At 36.2% G+C, this 26,679-nt stretch overlaps 2 protein-coding genes across 6 annotated transcripts in view; one reads left to right on the top strand and one right to left on the bottom strand.

Annotated features, from left to right (window-relative positions):
* The window catches only part of actn1 (actinin, alpha 1), a 37,765-nt gene extending 12,197 nt beyond the window's left edge, over positions 1-25,568 (top strand). The window contains exons 2-22 of one of the 5 annotated variants that reach the window (XM_051126931.1): positions 1,629-1,743; positions 3,034-3,153; positions 5,017-5,103; positions 5,402-5,489; positions 5,628-5,706; positions 5,790-5,871; positions 7,308-7,393; positions 11,445-11,537; positions 12,145-12,375; positions 14,389-14,536; positions 14,618-14,768; positions 14,861-14,969; positions 15,134-15,274; positions 16,305-16,487; positions 16,613-16,747; positions 17,723-17,902; positions 17,988-18,134; positions 21,549-21,629; positions 21,845-21,910; positions 24,304-24,462; positions 24,546-25,568. In XM_051126931.1, the coding sequence (XP_050982888.1) occupies positions 1,629-1,743; positions 3,034-3,153; positions 5,017-5,103; positions 5,402-5,489; positions 5,628-5,706; positions 5,790-5,871; positions 7,308-7,393; positions 11,445-11,537; positions 12,145-12,375; positions 14,389-14,536; positions 14,618-14,768; positions 14,861-14,969; positions 15,134-15,274; positions 16,305-16,487; positions 16,613-16,747; positions 17,723-17,902; positions 17,988-18,134; positions 21,549-21,629; positions 21,845-21,910; positions 24,304-24,462; positions 24,546-24,704 (2,640 nt within the window). In that variant the 3' untranslated portion in view covers positions 24,705-25,568. Of the gene's footprint in view, positions 1-1,628; positions 1,744-3,033; positions 3,154-5,016; positions 5,104-5,401; positions 5,490-5,627; positions 5,707-5,789; positions 5,872-7,307; positions 7,394-7,870; positions 7,957-11,444; positions 11,538-12,144; positions 12,376-14,388; positions 14,537-14,617; positions 14,769-14,860; positions 14,970-15,133; positions 15,275-16,304; positions 16,488-16,612; positions 16,748-17,722; positions 17,903-17,987; positions 18,135-21,548; positions 21,630-21,844; positions 21,911-24,303; positions 24,463-24,545 lie in introns of all 5 variants that reach the window. The other 4 variants (XM_051126932.1, XM_051126933.1, XM_051126930.1 and 1 more) reach the window with 4 other exon arrangements.
* gmfb (glia maturation factor, beta) overlaps positions 1-26,679 on the bottom strand; it is a 373,066-nt gene that overhangs the window by 141,914 nt on the left and 204,473 nt on the right. The window lies entirely within an intron of this gene.

Raw genomic sequence — 26,679 nt, 5'->3', positions numbered from 1 at the left:
TTTTAAAAGTATTGTAACGTTTGTGTGCTGATTCAGGCTTCGTGTAGCACCTGCAGCTCCGCAAATCCTTCTGAATGATCCCATCATTAGAAATAAGGAATAGTTCACCCAAAAATGAAAATTCTGTCATTAATTACTCTCACCCTCATGTCACCCTCATGTCGTTCCAAACCCATAAAATCTTCATTAACTTCGGAACACAAATTAAGATATTTTTGATGAAATCTGAGAGCTTTCTGACCCTGCATAGGCAGCAATGCAACTACCACGTTCAAGGTCCAGAAGGGTAGTAAGGACATCATTAAAATAGTCCATGTGGCATCAGTGACATCAACCGTGATGTTATGAAGCTACGAGAATACTTTTTGTGCACAAAGAAAACAAAAATAATGACTTTATTCAACAATTTCTTCTCTTCCGTGTCTTCGACGTGGAGTCATGAGGGAGAATTTAAGGTTGAACCACGATGTCACATGGACTATTTTAAAGGAGAGCTCCACTTCCACAACAACAATTTACAAATAATTTACTCACCTCCTTGTCATCCACATGTTTCTCCATGTAATGGACTGATATGGTGCTCCGAGTTTGAACTTCCAAAATGCAGTTTAAATGCGGCTTCGAACGATCATCAAACGCTCGATCGTCAAACGCTCGTCTTGTCTTTTTCTGCCTGGACTGTTTTTTTCTGGTTCATGTCAGTTAGGGTATGTCAAAAAACTCCCATCTCATGTTCTCCCTCAACTTCGAAATCGTCCTATATCGCTGTTTTACCTTTTTTGTTAAGGGTGTTTGATCTTTTTTGCGTGTTCACTTTGCAAAGACTGGGTCGGTACTTCTGTAGCAATGTCGGATGATTTTGAAATAATTTTTGAAGTTGAGGGAGAAAATACGGTCATTTTTCGACATACCCTAACTGTCTTGAGTCAGAATACACAGAGTTCACGGAGAGAAAGGCAAGACGAGCGTTTGAGATTAAAAAGTATTTACATTGTGTATTTTTTTAATGAAAATAACTGATCGTTTTGCTAGGTAAGACCCTTCTTCCTCGGCTGGGATCGTTTATAACCGCATTTGGGATCGTTTAAAGCCACATTTAAACTGCATTTTGGAAGTTCAAAATCGGGGCACCATAGCAGTCCATTATATGGAAAAAAATGCAGAAATATTTTCCTCAAAAAACATAATTTCTTTACGACTGAAGAAAGAAAGACATAAACATCTTGGATGACAAGGGGCTGAGTACATTATATGTGAATCTTTGTTTTGGAAGTGGACTCCTTTAACAATGTCCTTACTACTTTTCTTGAATGTGGTAGTTGCGTTGCTGTCTATGCAGGGTCAGAAAGCTCTTGAATGTGATCAAAAATATCTTAAGTTGTGTTCCTAAGAAGAACGAAGGTCTTGTGGGTTTGGAATGACATGAGGGTGAGTAATTAATGACAGAATTGTCATTTTTGGTGAACTTACCCTTTAACAATGTGAGCTGCATATTTCGGTGTGGATTTTGTGAAACTATTTGATCTTTTATGAAGTTTTCTGCCAGGTCTTATTTGCACATTCCAGGCATTTGTTCACTGTGTTGTGGTTTTATTTCTCTTCTAAACGTATGAATCACTCTTTTTCAGACGTTTACTGCATGGTGCAATTCTCATCTACGAAAGGCAGGGACGCAGATCGAAAACATTGAGGAGGATTTTAGAGACGGACTCAAACTCATGCTGCTCCTAGAGGTCATTTCAGGTCAGTGACCTCTTACCCAGTGTCCCACCTTGAATCTAGTCCACCCCTCTGCATTTGGAAGCTTATATCTTCTTTTATGATGTAAAATTAGTTACACCAAGTTAGTTAAACAAGCTGTATAGTTTATAGCATTAGGCAATAGAGAATTTCTTTCATATGTAAGCAAAATAGACATTATAACTGAAATATAGTATACAAGTCAAATTTAATTGAATCAAAAGCTTGTGGATCTAAACTGGTATAGGATACTCTGCTTACTTTTCTTTATTCATACAAATTTGGAAAAAATGAAAATAGTAAAATAAAATTAAATAACTTTTTTTTTCACAAAATAGAACTTATATTTATATTTAAGTATTTATGTAAACTACCACTTAAAAGTTTGGTATCAGTAAGATTTTTAAATACAGAAAAAAATGTTATATTGTGAAATATTATTACGATGTAAAATAATGTTCTTCAATTTTAATAGACATTAAAAATCAAATTTATTTCTGTGATCAAAGCTGAATTTTCAGCATCATTACTCCAGTATTCAGTGTCACATGATCCTTCAGAAATCATTGTAATATACTGATTTACTGGAAACAGTTGTGTTGCTTAATATTTTTTTTAGAACCTGTGATACTTTTTTCCAGGATTCTTTAATGAATAAAAAGTTTAAAAGAACAGCATTTATTTAAAATATAAATCTTTTCTAACAATATACACTACTGTTTAAAAGTTTGGGGTCAGTAAATTTTTATTCTTTCTTTTTTTGAAAGAAATTATTACTTTTATTGACCAAGTATGTGTTAAATTAATAAAAAGTGATAGCATAGATAGCATACATTGTTAGAAAAGATTTATACTTTGAATAAATGCTGTTCTTGTTAACTTGTTATTCATCAAAAAATCCTGAAAAAAAGAATCAGAGGTTCCAAAAAATATTTGGCAGCACAGCTGTTTCCAACATTGATAATTCTAATAATAAATCAGCATATTAGAATGATTTCTAAAGGATCTTAGGACTGGCGTAACAGCTGATGAAAATTCAGCTTTGTGTCACAGGAATCACAGGAAACCATTATTATTTTATATTGTAATAACATTTTACAGTATTATTGTTTTTTCTCTATTTTTGATCAAATAAATGCAGTCTTGATGAGCATAAGAGACTTCTTTAAAAAACATTACAAGTCTTACTGATCCCAAACTTTTGAGCGGGAGTGTACATGTTTAAGTCACCTGAGGGCAGAGCGCTGTGTGTGATGTAGTGTTATGTGCTATGTAAACTGTCTTTCTGTATAGGAGAACGCTTGGCCAAACCAGAGAGAGGAAAAATGAGAGTCCACAAGATCTCCAATGTGAATAAGGCTCTGGACTTCATTGCCAGCAAAGGAGTCAAACTGGTTTCTATTGGAGCAGAGGGTAGGTAACCCCCCCCCCCTTCAGCAGTGACCTATATCCTGCAGGCTTCCAGGGTCATGAGTTCAGCGTTTGAGCATGTGGGATCAATGACTATCAGACACTCGGCCTGCATGTGATATGTGCTTGTATCTCATGTCATATGGAGCCCATCCCCGCTCCATACAGTTAAATAGGTTAGACATGCAGTTTGTATCTGGCATATATTAGATCTACAGTGTGTGTGTGTGTCTGTATGTGTATGTGTTTCATGTTAGCTGCTCTCTTTCTCTCTATATATAATCCAGAGCAGCATTCCAGACAGATTAGCCATCTACCAAAGCCTTTGCCTTGGTCACATACTGTTACCGGTTTGTGTGTGTGTGTGTGTGTGTGTGTGTGATTGTCTGGCAGAGCCAGGATGCACTTACACACACATATTGGGATGTGTGAGGAGTGTATAATGAGATTAGCCTAAGAAGAGGGAGAGGAAACATGCCTGTTTACTTAGATATTCAAATGGGACTTCCCATGCACATCTGTGTTTAAAAATATTACACTTTTGGCTTATTTGGAAGTGAATACAGACACTTTTTAGTCTTTATATTTATTAGCCTTTAATAAAAGGACCTTTTGGACACATGTTCAGCAGTTTTTAAAGTATAACAAAAGTTTAGATAGTTTAGTTAAATCTAAAGCTATTCTCCTGCACTTTAGACTCAAAAAACATGCTAAACACTAACGCCCACAACCTGCTCTGTACAGTCTTAATCAGTGTTGGTGTGATGTGAGATGAGATACGTAATCAGATTACTTTTTCAAGTAACTAGTAATGCATTGCTTCTAAATTTACAACAAAATACCTGAGTTAATTTTTTAATTTTTCAGTTACTTCTAGTTGAGAGAAATAGAGGCACTTACGGTGCACTCACACGGGGTGTCAGCGTTAATGCTTGATGGAGGGTGTGTCTGGAACTTGTTGCTGGCGCGACCGTCGTAGTAATAACCAATCACTTTACTTTTCTGGTTTTGCATGAATGTGATTGGCTAGCGTCTGCGCTAAGGTATTTGCATAAGGTGGTCTGATTGGCCGACACGCGCGTTGGCACTTAAAAAGTTGAAAGTTCGATGCACCTTGTGAATGCACCATTACTTCAGCCTGAGACGTATTTATTTCACTTTTGGTGTAAAACTGCCTTTACAGTTACCAAAAAAAAAAAAAAAAAATATATATTTTTTTGCTTATTTATTATTAAAAATGAATGAGCAAGCTCAGCTCAGATGACAAAAATTAATGCAAAAGTAACTTAATGGATTACTTCCTATAAAAAGTAACTAATGCAGTTAGTTACTTTTTAATGGAGTAACGCAATATTGTAATGCATTACTTTTAAGGTTGAATTATATTTAACTATTAAAGGTTGAATTATATTTAAGATATAATTGAAATGAATGAAAATAACTGTATTTGGGATGCTAGAGGAATCTTCAGAGTAGTAAAGCAAGCAGGAAATCAAAAGGAGAAATGGGTCATAATTATTTACATTAAATGAAGCATATTTGTAGGACTTTTTTTATGTGAATGCCATTATTTTTTTAATGACAATATTTTTTTTTCACAAGTTGTTATTACTGTAATGCAAAAAATGATGTATAAATAATGATGCATATGTTTTGTAGGAAAATTATTTATGTAGCATTATGTAAGTGGAAAACTGTCTGCAAGTTTATTGTATTTGCAAGTCTAATTGCTTGTTAATGCAGAATTATCTGAATTATATAAGCTGCTTTCTGATTCTGTTATGGCTTTAGCTTGTAAAATGATCTCATTGTTGAGCTATTACAGTAAATGTGATGCTGGTGTGTGTGTGTGTTTGTTCTGCTCAGAGATTGTTGATGGGAACGCTAAGATGACTCTGGGGATGATCTGGACCATTATCCTCCGCTTCGCCATCCAGGACATCTCAGTGGAGGGTATATATAAATATCACACGCACTTCTTAGTTTATAAGTTGTGCAATAGATCTTGAAGAAAAAAGGCAGTAGGCAGTTCATTTGTGAGTATCAAATAACATGAGAGGGAACAGAATGACTGATTAAATTAGCTTAGTTTTGTTGAATGCAGTTCTGCTCTTTTGGATTTCTACATATTCATGGTTTAATACAAATGTAATGTCAGGAATGTGTGAGTCATTTAAATTACAAGGTTATCTTTCCACTCCTGAGATTCCATTTGATACAAGTGTGTGTGTGTGTGTGTGTGTGCACGCAGAGACCTCAGCTAAAGAAGGCCTGCTGCTGTGGTGCCAGAGGAAAACAGCTCCCTACAAAAACGTCAACATCCAGAATTTCCACATCAGGTGAGCCAACAGGAATTGAGCATTAGAGAGAAGCAGAGTGAATGATGGGAAAAGAGCAAGACTGACAGAGATACTGCAACTGAATGCTGAGCTACAGCATCATATATTACATTTCTCTTCTGTCTCTCTCCCTGTCAGTTGGAAGGATGGATTGGGCTTCTGTGCACTCATTCACAGACATCGTCCAGAGCTCATTGATTATGGTAAACTGCGCAAGGTGAGGCACTACCAGAACCTCTGAGCATATATAGAGACCAGCATTATGAAAGACCATGACCCATGCTTCTGATCTTTGATCAGGACGACCCAATGACTAATCTGAACACCGCCTTTGACGTCGCTGAGAAGTACCTGGACATCCCTAAGATGCTGGATGCAGAAGGTGAGACATGTAGAGGACAGGTTTCTTTTAGTTCCACTTCACTGTGAAACTAGGTTAGACCTCTGTCTAAATATAGAGCTGTAGGAGGACCGCAGGTATGTGTGTAGGTTGAATTTCACCACATTACTGCAGGCGTGATTGTGGATGCTTCCTTAACATAGCCTGTTCGAAAGGATTTTTAGGATAATAGGCTGTGGTGTTCAATGATGTGATTGTTGCAGTGTTGCGATGGATTGATGTTCCTCAGACATTTTTAAATTTTAAGTATTAAGCTTCTGCAATGAATTCAGCCCAAACCACTTGACATACAGTCTGCTTTTAAACTTAATTTTACAGATAATTTCGTTCTTGGGTATGCTATCTGTTTATAGCTCTTGTGAACTTTTTTTTACGACGAATTTAAAATTAAAGTTATAATATCTTTCATTGATTTACATTGACGGAATGTTTACCACGCGAGACAGCAATTATGTTTTCATAATATTTGCATAATGAATTGAGATAGGTTTTCGTTCTTACATCTGTTTGCCTACTAAACTGTCTTTTTGTTATTGCAACTCTCTGGTTAAGCCACTTCTACTACCAACAGGATTATTGTTAAAACATTATTTATAAAGTATATTTATAAAAAAAAAAAAAAAAAAAATATATATATATATATATATATATATATATATATATTTTTTTTTAATAAATATACTTTATAAATATAATATATATATATATATATATTTTTTTTTAATATTAAAATGTAATGAAACAATTAAAATGGAATCCAGAAAATTAATGGAAAACAGAATTTGGTAAAAATAAACGATTTAATTTAGCCATTAAGAGTCTAGAAAAATTAAAACTGAAAAAAAGAAATTTGGAAAGAAAATAAAACAGAATTTGGGGAAAAAATTAAAATGGATTTCATAGGTCCCTAATTGTGTATATATATTCATTGAAATATATATTAATTGAAATATCAATAATTTTTATTTATTTATTTATTTTTTAAATTTAATTACATTTTTAATTGTTATGAAAGCTGAAAACAAAACAGCTATAATATATCTCCACAAGCTAGATAATAGTGCCTTGGTGACATTTAAACCAGCATAATTTGCATCTGAACATTTGATTAATCACAAAAGCAGAAAAGTATCAAGAGGCTATACTTGAACATTTCATTTGCACAAAAACCTCAACTAACTGTAACACTATTCTTTTGTTGCTCAAAGTATTTCCTTTAGGAAAGTCAAAACTTGTTTAAACATGTTTTGGATTAGTTTTATTTTAGGTTGATTATAGTTAATCATATCCGCTCACATTAATAACTCTTTCCTTACACAGGAAGTCACCCAAGATGGGCCTCTGAAGTATGTGTGATGTGCTCTGATTATTAATTTATTCTCTCATTACTTTAATATCACCCCCTTCTTTCTCTGCAGATATTGTTGGTACGGCCCGTCCCGATGAGAAGGCCATCATGACCTACGTTTCTAGCTTCTACCATGCCTTCTCTGGGGCGCAGAAGGTATCGCAGGGCACCCCTCCCAATGTCATGAACTTCTACACTCACCCAATACGTCCCTCCCCTCACTGGGTTTTGTGATCACTAGTAGCAGTGATTACTGGTTGTCGTGGTTTCCCGTTATCGTGACTACTGTCCTAACAGTCTGCCTCTTTCTGACTCTTTGCAGTGCTAAGCTCCGCCCCTCAGGGCTCATGCTCCTCCTACAGTTGCATGAGTCTTTCCACCTGTTGCATGAAGGAAATGAAGTCTTATGATGAAGGCATGAGTGTGTTTCCATTCAAGTCTCCTAAAAAATACTCAAACATTCCTGGCATCAATGAGACTTCCTGGAGACCTCTTCATGCCTTGTATCGTTTCTGTAGAACTGTGCCCCGTTTGCCTTTGTGTCTATGCAGTCTTTTACTCTGTGCTTTTTTCTCTCCCTTCCTCTCCACCTCCTTTTCTCTCTCTGTTCCCGCTCCCTCTTTCCCTGGGCAGATATCGTTAGTACGTTGCGTCCCGATGAAAAGGCCATCATGACGTATGTGTCATGTTACTACCACGCCTTCTCAGGCAAACAGAAGGTGAGCGCAGACCGACATCAGCCAATCAGGACACTAGATTCCACATCACAAACCCAGACAGCCAATCAGTTCTCTGCTTTATCAGAACCCCTAATAGCAGTGCCAGAGAGAAAATGTAAGAGATGTGAGATGTGTTCTTTATTAACCTGACTTTTTTTTTTTCAAAAATAAGGAAAAATGTTGGCGTAGTTTTATAATGAGTACTTACGAGTCGCATGATTAATCGTTAAAAGATCGCAATCTTGATTCAAACACCCACAGGGTCTTATTTCTAAAGGACTGGGATAAAACAAGTTTATAGTTCAGATATAAACACTGATGTCTATGGTACCGATCAGGGCTGTCACTAATGATTATTTTGGTAATTGGTCGATTATTCTGATGATTAATCAACTAATTGGAAAATTCAAATTATTTTTTGTTGTAATAAAAATAGACATAAGTGAACAATAGCCTTCAAATGACTTAAAATACATATATTATAGTAATAAGGCAATAATAATTAGTTAAAAAAAGCAAGTAATCATATAGTTTTATTAAACAAAGCTGTTAAAATAATGTATTATAAGCAATAGAGTCAACATACATTATGTATTATATCATGACTGCAGAGGGTGCCAAAAGTCTAACGATTGTTTTTACGCTTTACTACACAATCTAATCCTTGTTTAATATTGGCTAAACAACGTTTAATTCAAATGTCCACTTAATCTTTAATATTTGTTCATTTCAAATATTGGAAATACTACAACTACTGTAATTAGAAATCTAGTATTTTCTTACTTTTACTTAAGTAAAAGTAATACACAGATTTACCTGAGTTCAAGAAAGCACTACATTTTTAATGTTCTTAAGTATTAAAGGTAAGAAAAAACCCTACTTTCATTTTTGAAATGTAGTGCAGTAAAAAGTACGACATTATGCTTTGGAATGTAGTGCAGTAAAAGTTTTCCAAAGAAAAACACTCTGCTAAAGTACATATACTTTTTAAATTTACTCGAGCAAAGTAAAAATACTTTACTACTGTCCACCTCTGAATATTGAGAGAGATACTGATGGGCAAAATGCAATGGAGGATTTTTTAAAATTGAGTAACTTCTCGTATTGAATCGAGGAATCGTGACAGACCTAGTAGTGATCAAAATAGAGCAAATCATCTTTTTAAAATAACTGGCACTTCAAATTGGTGCTTCAAATATAGTTTGTTGATTATTTGTGTTTAGCCACTAGGTGGTGACAAGTGACTGTTAAAAATATATTTGTCATTGAGTCATTCATTCAAGAGATTCGTTCAAAATTGCTGATTCATTCAGTAATGAAACACATGATGTATTTATAAGTGAGTCATTGAATCATTCAGTCTTTTTAAACATATTTGAATAGACTGCAGCAATTAATATTTTGTCACAGCCTCTAGTAAATTACACGTTACTTTGCTTAGTTCAGAATCGTTATTTTGTTTAGTTTACACTTAAGAATATTCTTTTTAAAGTATATTATTTCTGTAGTATATTGTTCTCCCAAATAGTGATCTCTACTTACATTAATTTTTTTTTTTTCAGTTTATCCAAAATTGTGCAGCTCTACTTACTATGGAAATAATATACTTTAAAAAGAATATTTTTAAGTGCATACTAAATGTAATGTAACAAACTGAATGAATGTAACACTTAACTGCATGTTATTGCAAGTATATTTTTGCAAGTATTATCTGCAAGTACAGTTTTAAAAAAAAAAAAATACTTCTAATACAATTAAGCACACCTATGGTGAGGTCAGTCTTGGATGTCACTTACAGGTCATGAACACACCTGCTCTTTTGATGATGTCACTGACGGGTCAGAATCTGCTTAGAAACTTTAGTGTGATTTCTTACTCATTTCTTGTTTGGCTGTGATCCTTCTTTCATTCGTTCCTGGGTTTTGTGTCAGTTCTGGCTGTTTCCATGGCAACCCTGCTGTAGTATTACATAACACACCTAGCTCTGTTTCTCCACACATCTGTACGCACACACAGAGCTCTGGTATAGAAAACCATCAAACTTTTTTACATATCAAAAGGCATGTTGACGATCACATCCAGCTAAAATTCAGCAGCAGGCTTCACTAGGACGGTCAGTTAATTCCTGTTCAAATGACTTTTATTGTTCAAAATTCTTTGTGTGTTAGTATAGAAAATTAGCTTCAAATCAATAGCCATTTCATTTAATGCAGCATAAATGTATTTGCACAGACTTATACTTCTGATTCGGTTTAGACAGACTTATGTGTTTGAATCAGTTCAGACAGACTCACTTTAGAAAGTAGTAGTTCGTTCAGAGAAAGCATGTTTCTCACTGACGGAGAAAGTTACTACTTCATTGTGCTGATTCATCACATCCAGCTGGGTTTCCTCAACTCGGTGTGAGTGTTTCTGAGCTGATGACTAAAATCCCTCGATGAATAGTTCCTACGTGCTGGGTGTTTGTTCTCTGTACATGCAGATCCTGTCTACTTTTATAAGGCACAAATCTGACTGTAAACCCACCAAAGATTTCTGCATTAAGAAAAACTTCATCTGACACGCTCACATCCACACCCATGCATGATTGTTGTGTGTATTATTAGGATTTTTCTAAATAACTCGGTGTCAAACTAATTTAATTGAAAAGACACTATTATATTGTTTTGGTGACAGTCACAGACTCTTTGACTTTAAAAACATTAAAAATCCTTATTAAAAGTTGAGTTTAGAGTGTCGAGTGTAGGATGAGTAGATGATAATAGAGTTTTGATATTTTGATGGCCAGTCCAGTGTTTTTTGTACAAAGCAATATTTCTTTTTGATTTATTTTTAAATTTTAATCTTAATTTTTTGTATATTTTTATTTTAAACACAAATTAAAAAAATGACTAATATAAGTCTAGTAACAAAAATTTGATTGTTAAATTGATTTTTTTCCCCCTAACTGAATAATTGAAACTGAAACACTGTGCCGTTTATGTTTTCGTTGATTTTTATGAATTAAAAAGTTAATCTTTTGCACTGTTCAACAGAAATTGTAAAAGAAAATGCTTTTTCACAGCTGCTTTTCCAATAAAAAACTCCTAATCCACTATTGATAACTATTTTGTGCCAGCATAAGCAACATTTCAGATTGGCATTCATGAGATGATCATAAAACTGAGAGTCGCTGTCTGATCTGTCACTGACAATGCTAAACTGAGCTTATCATTGTTTTCTCCTCTTCCTTTCTGGCTTTTAGACTTGCAACTCACTTCCTTACTTCCACCCCACCCCTCCTCCAAAAATACACACATTTATAATTAAACACACACAGAAGGGCTATATGATATTGACATAGCGGTTGATTGCTTTTGGTAATGGTAATAAAGTGACTTGAGCACCTCAACGCACTTAAACACACAGAACCTTAACAGCGTTGCCATGGCGCTGATGTGGTTTCCACAGAAACAGAAGCAGATTCACTCTGTCCTTTACCCCCTCAGGCCGAGACAGCAGCCAATCGGATCTGCAAAGTCCTGGCTGTCAATCAGGAGAACGAGCAACTGATGGAAGACTATGAGAAACTGGCCAGTGATGTGAGCACACTCATTCATGTTCTCTCCTGTTTACTCCCATCCTTCTCTCCTCTCGTCTCCCCGCCTCTCTTCTCCTGTTGTCTCAATCTGTGCTCATTTAGGGCCAGTGAGAAGTTTCAGTACTTGAAACTCAGCTAATGTCTAGCACATTAACTCTACAGTGATGTTGAGGTCATGGAAAACAGGGCATTTAAAATACTGCTTTCCAGACCATGCAGATCCAAGTACATTTTAAAAGAGCATGGAAATTTGATACTGAAAATTAAATTTAGTAATGCTCAGCTTTAAAATACTTATTCAGCATTTGTGAGAGGAGTCTATAATTAAAATAATGATACAATAATTATACAAATTAAAATATATAAAATAATGTAAATAAAAATACATAAATAAATATAAGAATGGCTTGAAAAATATGGAAATGTATGGAAACCCTGTGTCTAATTCATAATAATAATAAAAAAAAACAATTTATACCATATTTAAAATGTTCTTTTTTTTCTCTGCCTCCTTTATTTCATTCTGTCCGCTCCTAACTTTTTCCAAAATGTTTTATCCTCTTTTTTTCCCCCCCTGTTTTTGTTTCCCCCCATTTTTCTTTCTTTAGCTCCTGGAGTGGATTCGCAGAACAATCCCATGGTTGGAGAACCGCGTTCCAGAGAACACCATGCAGGCCATGCAGCAAAAGTTAGAGGATTTCCGGGACTACCGACGACTTCACAAACCGCCCAAAGTTCAGGAGAAATGTCAGCTGGAGATCAACTTCAACACACTGCAGACCAAACTCCGCCTTAGTAACCGGCCTGCGTTCATGCCCTCGGAGGGCAAGATGGTCTCGGTGAGAACCTAACACACTTACAAACTAAGTATCTCTTCAGGATTTAGAGCATTCAACTCTCTTAAAGGATTAGTTCACTTTCAGAATAAAAACTTCCTGATTGTTTACTCACCTCCATGTCATCCAAGATGTTCATGTCTTTCTTCAGTTGAAAAGAAATGAAGGTTTTTGAGGAAAATATTCCTGGATTTTTCTCCATATAGTGGACTTCAGTGGTGGCCAACGGGTTGAAGGTCCAAATTTCAGTTTCAATGCAGCTTCAAAGGGCGTTACATGATCCCAGCCAAGGAATAAGGTTCTTATCCAGCGAAACGATTGGTCATTTTCTAAAAAAATAAACATTTATATGTGATGCAATCTGGAAGAAACGTTCTGAGCCATTGAAGATGCAGTGGATTACGTTTGCTTGTGAATGGAATGCGCCTCCCGATCTACATATATCTGTCTATGTTCGCGCAAATCATTCGTGATCTAGTTTCACTTGCAGCAGAAGTGAGTATAAGGGTTTTTTTAATGAATCTTTGCTTCGCCTTTCCTAATAACATGTTAGTTAGCAAGTTTAGCAGCTAAAGTAAACAGGCTCGTCACTCCACAAAGAGAAGAGAGGGGCGGGCGAGCAGAGCTCATTAACATTTAAAGCAACCTCGTCCAGAACAGGATGATTTTTGCAGAGCTGATTTTGGCAAGGTAAAAAAGGTGTTATTTACACTACCATTGAGAAATTTTAACCTAAATATATTATAAACTTTTGATTAAGACCCTAAAAAATCATATCAACTTGTGGAAAATGGGCATCTGATGACCCCTTTAAAACCACAAAAACAGTTAACCTATCAAAATAAACCACGTAACATATTTAATAAAGGTGTATCAATGCACATTCTCACCAGTCCTGTGTAAACTATGGCATGCAAAGTTTTTTATTTATTTTTTAATATCGTGAGATGGCAGAGCGCAACAACGCAGACTGAAGTAGCTGCTCACTTAAACGATCTTACTCGTCTCGATCTGGTCAATCTTGGTGATGTCAGTGGCCTAAACTATGTTATAAAGGACTATTTCACATCCAGAGATGAAGGATCGGATGAAGTTACTAAAGAGGAGGAGTCCGATGACAATCTGTTTTATGCACAGTACACGAATAGTCGCGCTGTGCTCACTTTTCTAAATGTAAACTACAAGCTAGGCTGCATTATTCTTGCTATCTAAACATACAAGGGGTGATCGAAAGTTCGGAGACTATGCCCATTATAAACATAGCAAAACAGACATTAGTCTGTTAACCCATGAATTGAAAGTAAAACCTGTCTCACTAAACCCATTTTCCCATTTTCCCGGTCCTGAAAATCATGGCTATCAGTCAACTTAAGATAGACAACTTAAGCTCAACCACAAATGCTCTTCTTGCTCAATGCTCTGCTTCAATGCTCTTCTAACGTCTGTGACTTCACACATTATGTAATCACTTTGGAAAGGTCACGCATAGTTAGTTCTTCGTCTGTGTGCTTTGGTTCAGAAAAGTCCATCTAATTTTTTCCTCCAACTTCAAAATCATGTGACATCATTGTTTTACCTTTTTTGTAAAGGGCGTTTGACTTTCTGTACGTTCGCTTTGTAAACACTGGGTTGGTACTTTCACCTATGTTACGTGTTACCTTTCCAACGTGATTACATGATGTGTAAAATTGAGCTAGTGCAAAGTATAGAATTTTTTTTATTTTTAGAAAATGAACAATCACTAGATAAGACCCTTATTCCTCGTCTGGGATTGCGTAGAGCCCTTTGAAGCTGCATTGAAGCTACAATTTGGACCTTCAACCCGCTGACCTTCATTGAAGTCCACTATATGGAAAATCCTGGAATGTTTTCCTTGAAAACCTTAATTTCTTTTCGATTGAAGAAAGAAAGACATGAACATCTTGGATGACATGGGGGTGAGTAAATTATTATTGTGGAACTGAACTAATGCTTTATTCGGATCTGTAATGTTCAATGTTCAATCTGTGTGTGTAGGATATCTCCAATGCTTGGGGAGGTCTTGAGGGAGCAGAGAAGGGTTACGAAGAGTGGCTACTGAATGAGATTCGCAGACTGGAGAGACTCGACCATCTTGCTGAAAAATTCCGCCAGAAAGCCGCTATCCATGAGGCCTGGACTGATGGTAACACTTAGTTTTATTGATTTATAAGAACTAAGTTCTTCATTCTCTTGTAGTATGGCTGATCCTTGCTGCTTCCTGTAGGTAAGGAGGAGATGCTGCAGCAGAAAGACTACGAGACCGCATCCCTCTCGGACATCAAAGCTTTGCTGAAGAAGCATGAGGCGTTTGAAAGTGACCTTGCAGCTCATCAGGACAGAGTGGAACAGATTGCTGCCATTGCACAGGAGCTCAAGTCAGTTAACCCACATAAAAACATGATCCAGACACTGCTTTATGCTTTAAAGTCTAGTAGTTAATAGTTTCACTCTCATTCCCTCTCTTTAGTGAGTTGGAGTACTATGACTCTCCCAGTGTAAATGCTCGCTGTCAGCGGATCTGTGATCAGTGGGATTCACTGGGGGTTTTAACTCAGAAACGCAGTGAGGCCTTGCAGGTAAAACACTTCTATCATACACCCATATGGAATTAATCCTTTCTATTCTGCCCCGCAGGAAAGGGCAGTATTGCTTCTTTGGTGACATAGTGTGATGTTGTGTGTGTGATTTTGTGCTGTGCAGTGCACTCATATCTGTGTCTTGGCTCTGTCTCTTCCTTCAGAGGACTGAGAAACTGTTGGAAACGATTGATCAGCTGTACCTGGAGTTTGCCAAAAGGGCGGCGCCCTTTAACAACTGGATGGAGGGAGCCATGGAAGACCTGCAGGACACTTTTATCGTCCACACCATTGAGGAGATACAGGTATTGCACATTCATCTTTCATCCATCCATTCATTTATGCATCTACTTTTTCATTTATTCATGCAAAATATATCTGTCGATCTGTCTTCACATTTGTGACCCTGGTTTACAAAACCAGTCATAAGGGTAAATTTTTTGAAATTGAGATTAATGCATCATCTGTAATAAGCTTTTCATTGATGTATGGTTTGTTAGGACAGCGCAATATTTGGCTGAGATAAAACTATTTGAAAATCTGGAATCTGAGGGTGCAAAAAAATCAAAATACTGAGAAAATCACCTTTAAAGTTGTCCAAATGAAGTTCTTAGCAATGCGTATTACTAATCAAAAATTAAGTTTTGATATATTTAAGGTAGGAAATTTACAAAATATCTTCATCGAACATGATCTTTATGTAATATCCTAATGATTTTTGGTGTAAAGGTTTTTTATTTGGCTATTGCTACAAATATACCCGTGCTACTTAAGACTAGTTTTGTGGTCCGGGGTCACATTTGTTCCCTCAGCTCTATGAAAATAACATTTATTAAATATTTTTAAGAAATATCACACAATATAAATTTTTTTGTCCATGTTTTAATTTAAACTGTAAACCTCTGTTGTACAGCATTTTGTTGACCAAGAAATTAAAGGAATTATTCACGTTTTATTTGATTACATTACATTAATTAATTGTATGCATTAATTTGACTACCATTTTTCATAATAAATACGTATTTTTTTGACTTTCTAAAAGAAACATTTTATAAGGCATTAGTATAGCTTTATATTTTTAAGTAATTATTAAATTGTTAGTTTAATGAGCTCAATTGATTAGACATTCTTTTTAATTAAACCATTAAAATATCAGAAAAATTAAAAAGGCACAACACACTGTCTGCCCACTTGTCCATCCATGCATCTGTCTATTTGGTGGATTTCAAATGTGATTGTGAAGTTGATATAAGTGCAAAAACTGAAAAGTTGCAGAAGGGAAATGTTTTGGAAAGTTATAGCACCTCTCTTTGTGTGTTTGTGTGTGTGTATCAGGGACTCAGCACAGCCCATGAGCAGTTTAAAGCCACACTGCCCGAGGCAGATAAGGAACGACAGGCCATCCTGGGCATCCATAATGAAATTGCTAAAATTGTGCAGACATACCACGTCAACATGGCTGGCACCAACCCCTACACCACCATCAACCCCCAGGAGATCAATGCCAAATGGGATAAGGTCAGAAAATACACTTGTGCCTGACATATATATATATATATATATATAAAATTGGTACAATGCAGGATAATTAATTCATCTCCACACTGCTTTAATCTCCCCTTTCTCTCTCTCTGTCCTCTCAGGTGAGGCAGTTGGTACCCCAGAGAGATCAGGCCCTGATAGAAGAACACGCTCGTCAGCAGAATAATGAGAGACTGCGCAGACAGTTTGCTAATCAGGCAAATGTCATTGGGCCCTGGATCCAGACCAAGATGGAGGTGGGACATGAACTCAACTAACAGAAAATGAATCACATTCTATTACGGTACTTCAGAGAACTTCTCAGAAAAAAGATGTCAAAAATGTCCTTAGTGATTAGCTTACTGTGGAAACCTGTTTCCACGACTAAATAAAAATATGAAATGTAATTGCTAAAGTTTTTATTTTACAGTTCTGACTTTTTTTTTTGCAATTGCGTTATACAGACTCGCAATTCTAACTATTTTTCTCAGAATTTAGATGTAAACTCTTGCTAAACTTGCAGTTCTGATATTTTATCTCAGAATTGTATGTAAAGATGCAGTTCTAGATGCGAGATATAAATCAGTATTATGTGATAACTCGGAATTGCAAGAAAAAACCTTAGAATTGTGAGATTAAAAGTCGCAATTACCTTTTTTGATTTTTTTATTCAGTGGAAGAGGTGGGCTTGCATACATAATGACTAGCAAATTTGTCTGATTTACATACACTACAGTTCAAACGTTTGACTGGAAGGTTTTGAAAGGAAATTAATGCTTCTATTTAGCAAGGTTGCATTCAATTGAACAAAAGTGACAGTACAGACATTTATAATGTTATAAAAGACTTCAATTTCAAATAAATGCTGTTTAACTTTCCATTCATCAAAGCATCCTGAAATATTAATGTTTAACAAATGTTTTTGTTTACATAAGATATATTATAGGTCAACTAACCATTTGGAACAAGAATTAACCTTATGTAAGTAGGGCTTATTAAAATATTACTAGCCTTACATTTTAATTAGCCCTACTTTGTACTTGCCCACATTAAAATTTGCCATATGTTAACAATTATCTTGGAAGAAAATGCATCTGATACTGCTAAATTAGCTCTGAAAACCATTTGGGTGGTTGCAGAAAACTTTTGTAGGAAAAACCTTGGAGCAAATATTTTTGGAGGGACTGTGGCTGGCCTCTTATTTGACTATTTTTATAATGTTCTGTGCTTAGGAAATTGGCCGAATCTCTATTGAGATGCACGGGACCCTGGAGGATCAGCTGACCCACCTTCGGCAGTATGAGAAGAGCATTGTAAACTACAAACCAAAGATCGACCAGCTAGAGGGAGACCATCAACTAATACAGGAAGCACTTATTTTTGACAACAAACACACTAACTACACCATGGAGGTATACACACATATAAACTCTCAAATGCTCACATCCAAACCCACAGTGCATTTGTATGTTCTTGACATCGCTTGTCTTCCTCTAGCACATCCGTGTAGGCTGGGAGCAGCTCCTCACCACCATCGCTCGCACCATTAACGAGATCGAGAACCAGATTCTGACCCGTGACGCCAAAGGCATCAGCCAAGACCAAATGAACGAGTTCAGAGCCTCGTTCAACCACTTCGATCGAGTCAGTATCACACCACACAGTCCAACACCACAGTTTAACATCATTAAGAGCAGTAAGAAACCTGAGACCGTAACTCGGTCACTTCATCTGGGTGGGAATCGACAGAGAATTGCAATATCGGTGTTTAAATGCAAAATATCTAAAGTATACTTGCACTACTTCCACTTTAGCACAATCAAATATACTTCTGTATATCTTTAGTTGGACTTCAGCACTACTTCCGCACAATTAAAGTGCATTAAGTACAAAATTAGCTGTTCCAATTTAGCATACATTAAATACACCAGTTTAGTATACTAAAAGTACAATTGCAGGGTATTTTTATTAAGTACATAATATGTAAATCTATTTGTAGTATACTTAACATGAAATAAGTGTATTTTAAATACATTTTAGTATATTTATTTTTCACTAGGGTAAAGAACTTGACATTTAAAGCTGCAGAAAACAGATTTGTAGTGTTTGCCTGTAATAATTGGTGTGGGTGCTAATATAGTTGTTGTCATAGTTTTTTTTGCTGTGAACAGGAAAAATTTGTTCCCTTTTAGTTGATAAGTACATGAACTGAATTAGGCACGGGTTGTAGGAAGTTGAACTGGAATGACAATAATTATGCTTTAAAGAAATTTAGCAGGTAATGACATTTCGGGAAATTCAAAGTCTGTAAGTCTAAAAGTCTAAAAAACCTTGAAACTTCAAGACCAACAAAGTTTATTTTGCTAAACGTAATTTTTTTGTTAAAATGACAGTTTCTTTGAATTCAATTTATTTAATTCTACCTCCTTTAAAATCTAATTTCAGTTCTACTTGATTTGTGTATGGCTTAATATAATGTAAGTGATGTCCCTTACTGAAATATGTAGTAGATTTACGTTATTTAAAAAATCTGCTTTGTTTAATACATATTTTAGACTATGGGGGGTGCCGTTATTTCGATGATGTTAAATGGTTGCACTCTGTGAGCTACTGGCACTACCTGTTGCTATTTTTTCTGCAACACAACTCGTAATAAGCAACTCGGAAAACAAAATAATAATACGATTCCACATTGTGCAGCTTTTGGTTGTAATTTCCAGTGCTTTCCTAGCGATAAGAAGAGGAGAAAAGAATGGGAAGATGCCCGTGAAGGAATAAAGCTTCCTAAAGACCCACGTCTTTGTTCTTTCCACTTCAGCCCTGATGCCTTTGTGGCTTTTAGTACACCATAGCTTCTGAAAGAGCTTACAAATGGCAAAGACAAGAAACGCTAGATGCCATCCTGGCAGGATGTAAACATGCAGAGGCTTGTCATGATGCAGCAGCCACTAAGGGAGTTTCTGAGTGCTGATTTTGCTCGATATACAGGGGCATTTCAAATCGATGGTACGGCATTTGGTTTAAGTCTACACTTATATCCATTACTACTTATAAGCTCTTTCAGTAGCAGTGGTCATAGTATTAGTATTTTATTCTCCAAATTGTGTATTCCAAGTTGTGTTGTGGGAAAAATAGCGACAGGTACTGCCAGTGGCTCACCGAGTGCAACCATGTCACGTCATCAAAATAATGGTGCCCCCCCATAGTCCAAAATATGTATAAAATTATGTGGATTGTTTACATAATGTAAATCTTTCATGGGGTTTCTGCTACATATTTTAGTAAGAGACATCATTTACATTATACTAAGCAATATAAGTCTTAATACCTGGGTTCAACTCAGTAATTGAATTTAATTTGTAATAATTTTTAATTTTTTAATTCTGAGTACCTTGTGGTGTCTGTCCTGTTTAAATACTCAGGTTATAAGCAGCAAATACATGAGTTTTTACTTTCATAATGCATTTGTATAATTGACCTGATTTGCATAGAGTGGAATTATGGTATATGTCACCCAGATTACAGGCTGCCATGCTGTAACCTAACGCTGCACTAAAAACCCACAGTGCCGTCCAAGACACCTTAACATTGTTAAAGTGCCTCTATTATAGATTATGTAAGTTTCATATTTTGGATTTGAGAGTCCCCAACAACATGTTGACATGCATGCAAGATCAAAAAAACACTTTTGTCGTCTTATAATATGCATTTATTTTTAATATTTTAATATCTTATTTGCTCATTGACTCCCAAACAGTTCACTCAACGATTCATTTCCTCCTTTGCGGATGACCTAGTCTGTTGTGATTGGTCTACCACGAGCAGCGCATGTCGGAAACAGAACGCCCATCAATATTACATTAAACACCCAAACAGCCATGATATATGCGTTAGCCCAACGCAGAAACGTATTAATAAAACACTGCAGTTTGTACACTAGCGTATTACTCTGTTTATATAGGAGTTATATATAGTTATAACTCCAAGTGATAACAACAAACATCCACTATTCATTGACACAATTCTAGACAATTGCAAGCAAACTGATATTGCTGTTAGCCGGTTACCCAGAGACCTACAAGCTGCGCAGAGCAAACACAACACACACACTAAATATGTATTTTGCATGCTACAGAGTACATGAGAGCAATAATTTTTAAAGGTTTACTCCACTTTCAGAATAAAAATGTCCTGATAATTTACTAACCCCCATGTCATCCAAGATATTCATGTCTTTCTTTCTTCAGTCGCAAAGAAATTCATTTTTTTGAGAAAAACATTCCAGGATTTTTCTCTATATAGAGGACTTAAGTGGTGCTCAACGGATTGAAGGTTAAAAATGCAGTTTCAGCGCAGCTTCAAAGGGCTCGGAACAATCCCAGCCAAGGAATAAGGATCTTATCCAGCGAAATTTTGATCGGTCAAGCACTTGTCTTGTCTAGCACTGCGATGCGCATGCATACTCTGCACTCCGTTTCAAAACAGTTAAGGTATGTCGAAAAACTCCCATCTCATTTTCTCCTCCAACTTCAAAATTGTCCTACATCGCTTTCTTTGTAAAGGGTGTTTGACCCTCCTTGTACATTCACTTTGTAAACACTGGGTCTGTACTTTTGCAGCGATGTAGGGCGATTTTAAAGTTGGAGGAGAAAATGAGATGGGAGTTTTTCAACATACCCTAACTGAACCCTAATGGATTTACCATCACAATGTTTTCATTTATTTAGAGGTGTGTTACACACTGCATGAAATGTAATTTTCAAAAATCCATAATAGGGGCACTTTAAAACAACGCAACATAGTTAACCGAGCACAACGGTCCCAGATTTGGAGCAGATCTGTCCTCACAATCACTCTCTGTCCTCACTCACGGCACAGTACTGCACAGTTTGTCCTAACGTTTGTGCACTTTTCTCTTCTTTTGTCCCGTTGTTCACTTCTGCATGGACCCTCTTCCACCCCTCCACATGTCTGCATGACATTCCCTCACCCCTCCCATGTGTGTACTGCATGTCCACGCTGCTGACCTCTGACCCTGCCCACGGCTCTGACACCCAGGACCACTCGGGCACACTGGGCGCTGAGGAGTTCAAAGCCTGCCTTATCAGTCTGGGCTTCGATATCGGGAACGACGCACAGGTACACACACACCAACACCAGTCAGGGAGTTCAACCATTAACCACACTCTTTTTGTTTTGTTTTTTTCCTTTCTACTCTCTTTTCCTTTCTCCATTTTCTCTCAAACCTTTCTCTAAAATGACTTCCTTCACCTATACTCCTTCCATCCTTTTTCGCTCTTCATCTTTTTCTCTACTACTGCCTGGTTCTGTTTGTCCCTGGTGGGTTCCTGTAGAAGAGAACAGGCATGATGGATGCAGAAGACTTCAGAGCCTGCCTCATCTCCATGGGTTATAATATGGTAAAGCAGAGAGTTCAAATCTCCATGGGTTGTGATCAGGTTAAACTGAGAGTTGTAGTCCCCATGGATAATAAACTGCCCTGTTGAAAAAAACAGAATATGCTAGTTAGGTATGTTTTGAAGCATGGCTGCTGGCCGTGAGCTGGTTTAAGATGGTCATTTGCTGGTCATGAGCTGGTCCTGAGCAGGAGCTAGTTGTTTAGGACCAACACATGACCAGCTAAGGACCATCTTAAACCAGCTCAAACCAGCACCCTGTTTTTCAACAGGGTGGTAACTCCCTCTGGATTAACCTGGAAAATCTGAGATTTATGATTATCATGGGGTATAATATGGTAAAGCAGTTTTAATGTCCACGTTTTCTGGTAAGTCAGAGTTATCATTTGGTTTCATACAGATTTTTTTAAAACTCTGGGTTAGTTACATCTATGTGGGATATTATTTGACTAAGTATTTCTGGAAAAAAGTAGCATGAACTGTTAAAAAAATCAATGTATTATAGTCAAGTTATGTGTATGTGTATTACATGCATAACTATAGATTTATATCTACTACATGGTGCTACTACATGGTATAACCTAGAAAAACAGAATTATAATCAATAATGGGTGTCCATCTTATTTTAATGTAAAAGATGGTGCTGCAATTTTTACTTCAAAGTGCAAGGCTTCTGGTTTTAGATGCTTCCAGTTATTTTAGCTGTCCAAAAACTGTCTGTTATGCTGCTTGATGTGGCAAACTGGTATAGGTTTTCATATTATTTTAATTTATTTGTCTAATCATAAACACACATAGTTTTACCATTTACTGCACTTTGTTATTCTAGTTATTTATCTAATAAAACCATCTCAGTCACAGGAAATTGCTAACCTCCACATTGTGGATAATATGGTAAAGCAGAAAGTTAGAATCTTAATGTTATAATCTGGTAAGGCAGAGCTATGCGGTCTAGGACAGATTTCCTGATCTCTAGATTAGTCTAGTTAGATCTATGCGATTCAGTGTTATTTATATATTATTTTAATATTTATTAACATTTTGAATTAGCTAATATTTTTATATTTTCAGTTTTCATTTTAGCTTTAAGTTTTGTAATTTTTGTACGTTTTCCCGTATTTATTATTATTTTTAATATATAACTTTATTTATTTATTTATTTTTCAGTTTTAGATGTTTTAATAAGGGAATATTTCTAATGTTATTATTTTTTAAGTTTCATGTAATATTTATATTTTATTTTATTTTGAGCTTTATTACTATTATTTTTTTTTACTTGAGAAAGTTTCTTAAATGATTAGTTCACTTCCAGCATATAAAAATTTCCTGAGAATTTACTCACCCCTATGTCATCCAAGATGTTCATGTCTTTCTTTCTTCAGTCGAACAGAAATTGAGGTTTTTGAGGAACACATTCCAGGATTTTTCTCCATATAGTGGACTTCAATGCTGGTCAACAGGTTGAAGGTCCAATTTGCAGTTTTAATGCAGCTTCAAAAGACTCTACATGATCCCAGCTGAGGAATAATCTAGCGAAACAGTCAGTCATTTTCTAAAAAAATATAAACATTTATATACTTTTTAACCACAAATACTTGTCTTGCACTATCTCGACCTCACGCATTACATAATCATGCACGTGTGATGTAGGCAGAAGTAGAGTTTTTCGCCCTACCCTACCTTTTTGAACCGAAGTACACAGGTGAAGAACTAACCATGCATGACCTTTCCAACATGATTACATGCATGAAGTTGAGGGTGCGCATTGCTGAACTAGTGCAAGATGAGCATTTGTGGTTAAAAAGTATATAAATTGTACTATTTTTTTTAGAAATGACAGATCGTTTTGCTAGATAAGATCCTTTTTCCTTGGCTGGGATTGTGTAAAGCCCTTTGAAGCTGCATTCAAACTGCAATTTGGACCTTCAACCTACTGATCCCCATTAAAGTCCACCATATGGAGAAAAAACCTTAATTTCTTTTCGACTGAAGAAATAAAGACGTGAGCATTTTGGATGACTTTGGGGGAAGTAAATTATCAGGAAATTTGTATTCTAGAAGTGAACTAATCCTTCAAGTGTTCCTGAAAAAATTAACATGAACTGGAAAAAATAAAGTCAATGGATTTTATCAGTCAATGGAAGTTAATCTGACTTAAACTAAGTTATAATCCCCATGGAGAAATATCCCCATAAGAAAATAGATAATTTTGGTTTGCATGCATTAAAATCAGGTATATAAGATTTTTATCTATAAACTGGTAAAGCAGCTATTGAAAAAGAGCTACATAAATATACCTGGTAAAAAAAAAGTAGCATTAGCTATGCTAATCCAATGAGAAACAACTGTTCATATTGTTTTCGTAGTGATTTTTAAGAACCGTTTCTCTTGTGTAGGGAGAGGCGGAGTTTGCCCGCATCATGAGCATTGTGGATCCTAACAGACTGGGAGTGGTCACATTCCAGGCCTTCATTGACTTTATGTCTCGCGAGACGGCCGACACAGACACAGCTGATCAGGTCATGGCATCCTTTAAAGTCCTTGCTGGAGACAAGGTATACACACAACATGCAGAAAATCATTTCCCAGTATTAAAGTGTCTAAATGTATAACCAAATGAATAACTCTTGTCATGCAGAACTATATCCTGGCAGATGAGCTGAGGCGTGAGCTCCCCCCTGACCAGGCCGAGTACTGCATCGCCCGCATGACGCCTTACACCGGCCCTGACGCCGTCCCGGGAGCTCTCGACTACATGTCCTTCTCCACCGCCCTCTATGGGGAGAGTGACCTCTGAACCGTGACCCCCACATATGGGGCCAACCTGCCTTCTGATACAAACACACAAATACACGTATTCACACACACACACACACATACACACAGCTCGCGCACTATGAGAGTAAAAGAGGCTCTTCAGTGCTGATCTAGCACCAACAAGCAGAGCAAGCAGAACTGGTCCCAGATCAGCCATTCAGAGCAGCTTCCATCAGCAACACCCAATGACGTTCCGTCATTTTTGTATCCCAGACCTTTCCTGTGTGTCATATACAGCTTCCTGTTCTTTCTCCAGCTGTGTTCATGAAGCCTGTCTTGCCTTTTTTGGGGTTTGTGTTACACAGATGCTGCCTTCACACGCTTGTCAGAAGATCCTACTTCGTAATTACGAGTTTGTCACATTGAGGGAGAGAACAGGAAACAGGACAGGAAATCCTGACACTCTTTTCTCCATGTAAATGTACAATATGCAACAAACGGTTACAGATATACTGTACATAAAGCAAGTGGTAGGCAGCATCGTGTCATCATTGTGACCTCTGACCGGTGTGATACTGCATGATCATGTTACGATTGATCCGCTTTTTTACATACAGTAAATGCTTGTTGATGAGACTGTTTTTCGAACGTTTTTCTTATGACGGTGAGTCAGACTTCATGAACAGATCTTCCCCTTTCTGCTTCCAAGCGCAACATTGAAAACTCCCTCCCGGGAGGAATGTTTTCTGTATTTTTACTTCTTATTTTGTTTGTTTGTTTTTTTCCTCTTCATAAAGGAATAAAGTTAACATATTTTATTATACAGAACAAAAAAAGGTATTTTTCTTCACCTTATTAAAAAAACTTTAAAAATGATGAAAATTTAAATAAAGAAACAATCACAGTTGTGTGTTTGTGTTTTTAATTGCATGTATGAAGGAGAAATATGTTATATTAACTTATTTTAACATTTATTTGTTTTATTTACTCAATAATTAAATTAAATTACTTATATTTTATATTACTAATATTTCCTAATGAAACAGGAAAGTGTGCAAGAAATCCTATATTTTCAGAATGTACATAATCTAATTAACTTCTTAGCTGTTGATATTGATGTGCCATATTGGCTTTGTGTTTTCTTTGACCTGTGACCAGTGTTGCCAAGTTTTCTGCAAAATTGGGCTACTTTAACACTTGCTGTTGGTTGTTTATCATGTCCGCAGGTTGAAGCAACCCCAAAAATGTGATATTTATCCCCTGGAATGCAAATGTTACCAGGGAAACGTGTATTTTACCAAACTTGATTTTTAACACGGGACCCCCTCGAAACGTGGTTGGGCTATTTTTTGGCTAGTTTTGAGTAGCAATTGGGTGGGTTTTGTTGTGAAAACATGGCAACCCTGGCTTTGACATACTAACAAACACCATATAAATAATTACATTTTATAAGTACTTATCCCCTTTATTTTTCCCGTAAGTGTGACCATTTGTAAATTTTATAGGTATGGCTTCCAGTCTCGACCATGACCAGATATTTTAGCTGTACGAAACAGCTTGTTTTGCTGCTTGATATTGCAAATTGGTGTCTCACTATATTATTTTAATGTATTATCTTAATTATGAACACACCGGTTTGTAGTGCAAACAGCTTTGCTGTTTACTGCACGTTTTTATTCTTCTTAATTCTCTGTAGCGGCTAATGAACCGGAAGTCTCGCCCATACGCTTATTTATGCGTTGAATAATAAGGTGGATAAAAGATTATTTATTTATTTCAACTGCTTTGATTATGACAGAATTTTTCAGCTTAGACTGCCTCACAGAAAAAGGGCATTATGTTTAAGTTTAGGGAGTTTAGTCTCGAAGCTAACAGATACGAAATAAAGGCCACAAAATGTCAGTTTTGATATACTGATTTTTATGTTGTCTGGTCCTTAAAGGTGCTTGCTAAATTTATTTACAAATTTGATTTATACAACAAAGATCTAATATAAATATAACATTCTAATATAA

The sequence above is a fragment of the Labeo rohita genome, chromosome 13 (genome assembly GCF_022985175.1).
Source record: "Labeo rohita strain BAU-BD-2019 chromosome 13, IGBB_LRoh.1.0, whole genome shotgun sequence".
Lineage (NCBI taxonomy): Eukaryota > Metazoa > Chordata > Actinopteri > Cypriniformes > Cyprinidae > Labeo > Labeo rohita.
Note: the sequence above shows the minus strand (reverse complement) of the source record. Positions and strands in the feature narration are given on the sequence as shown.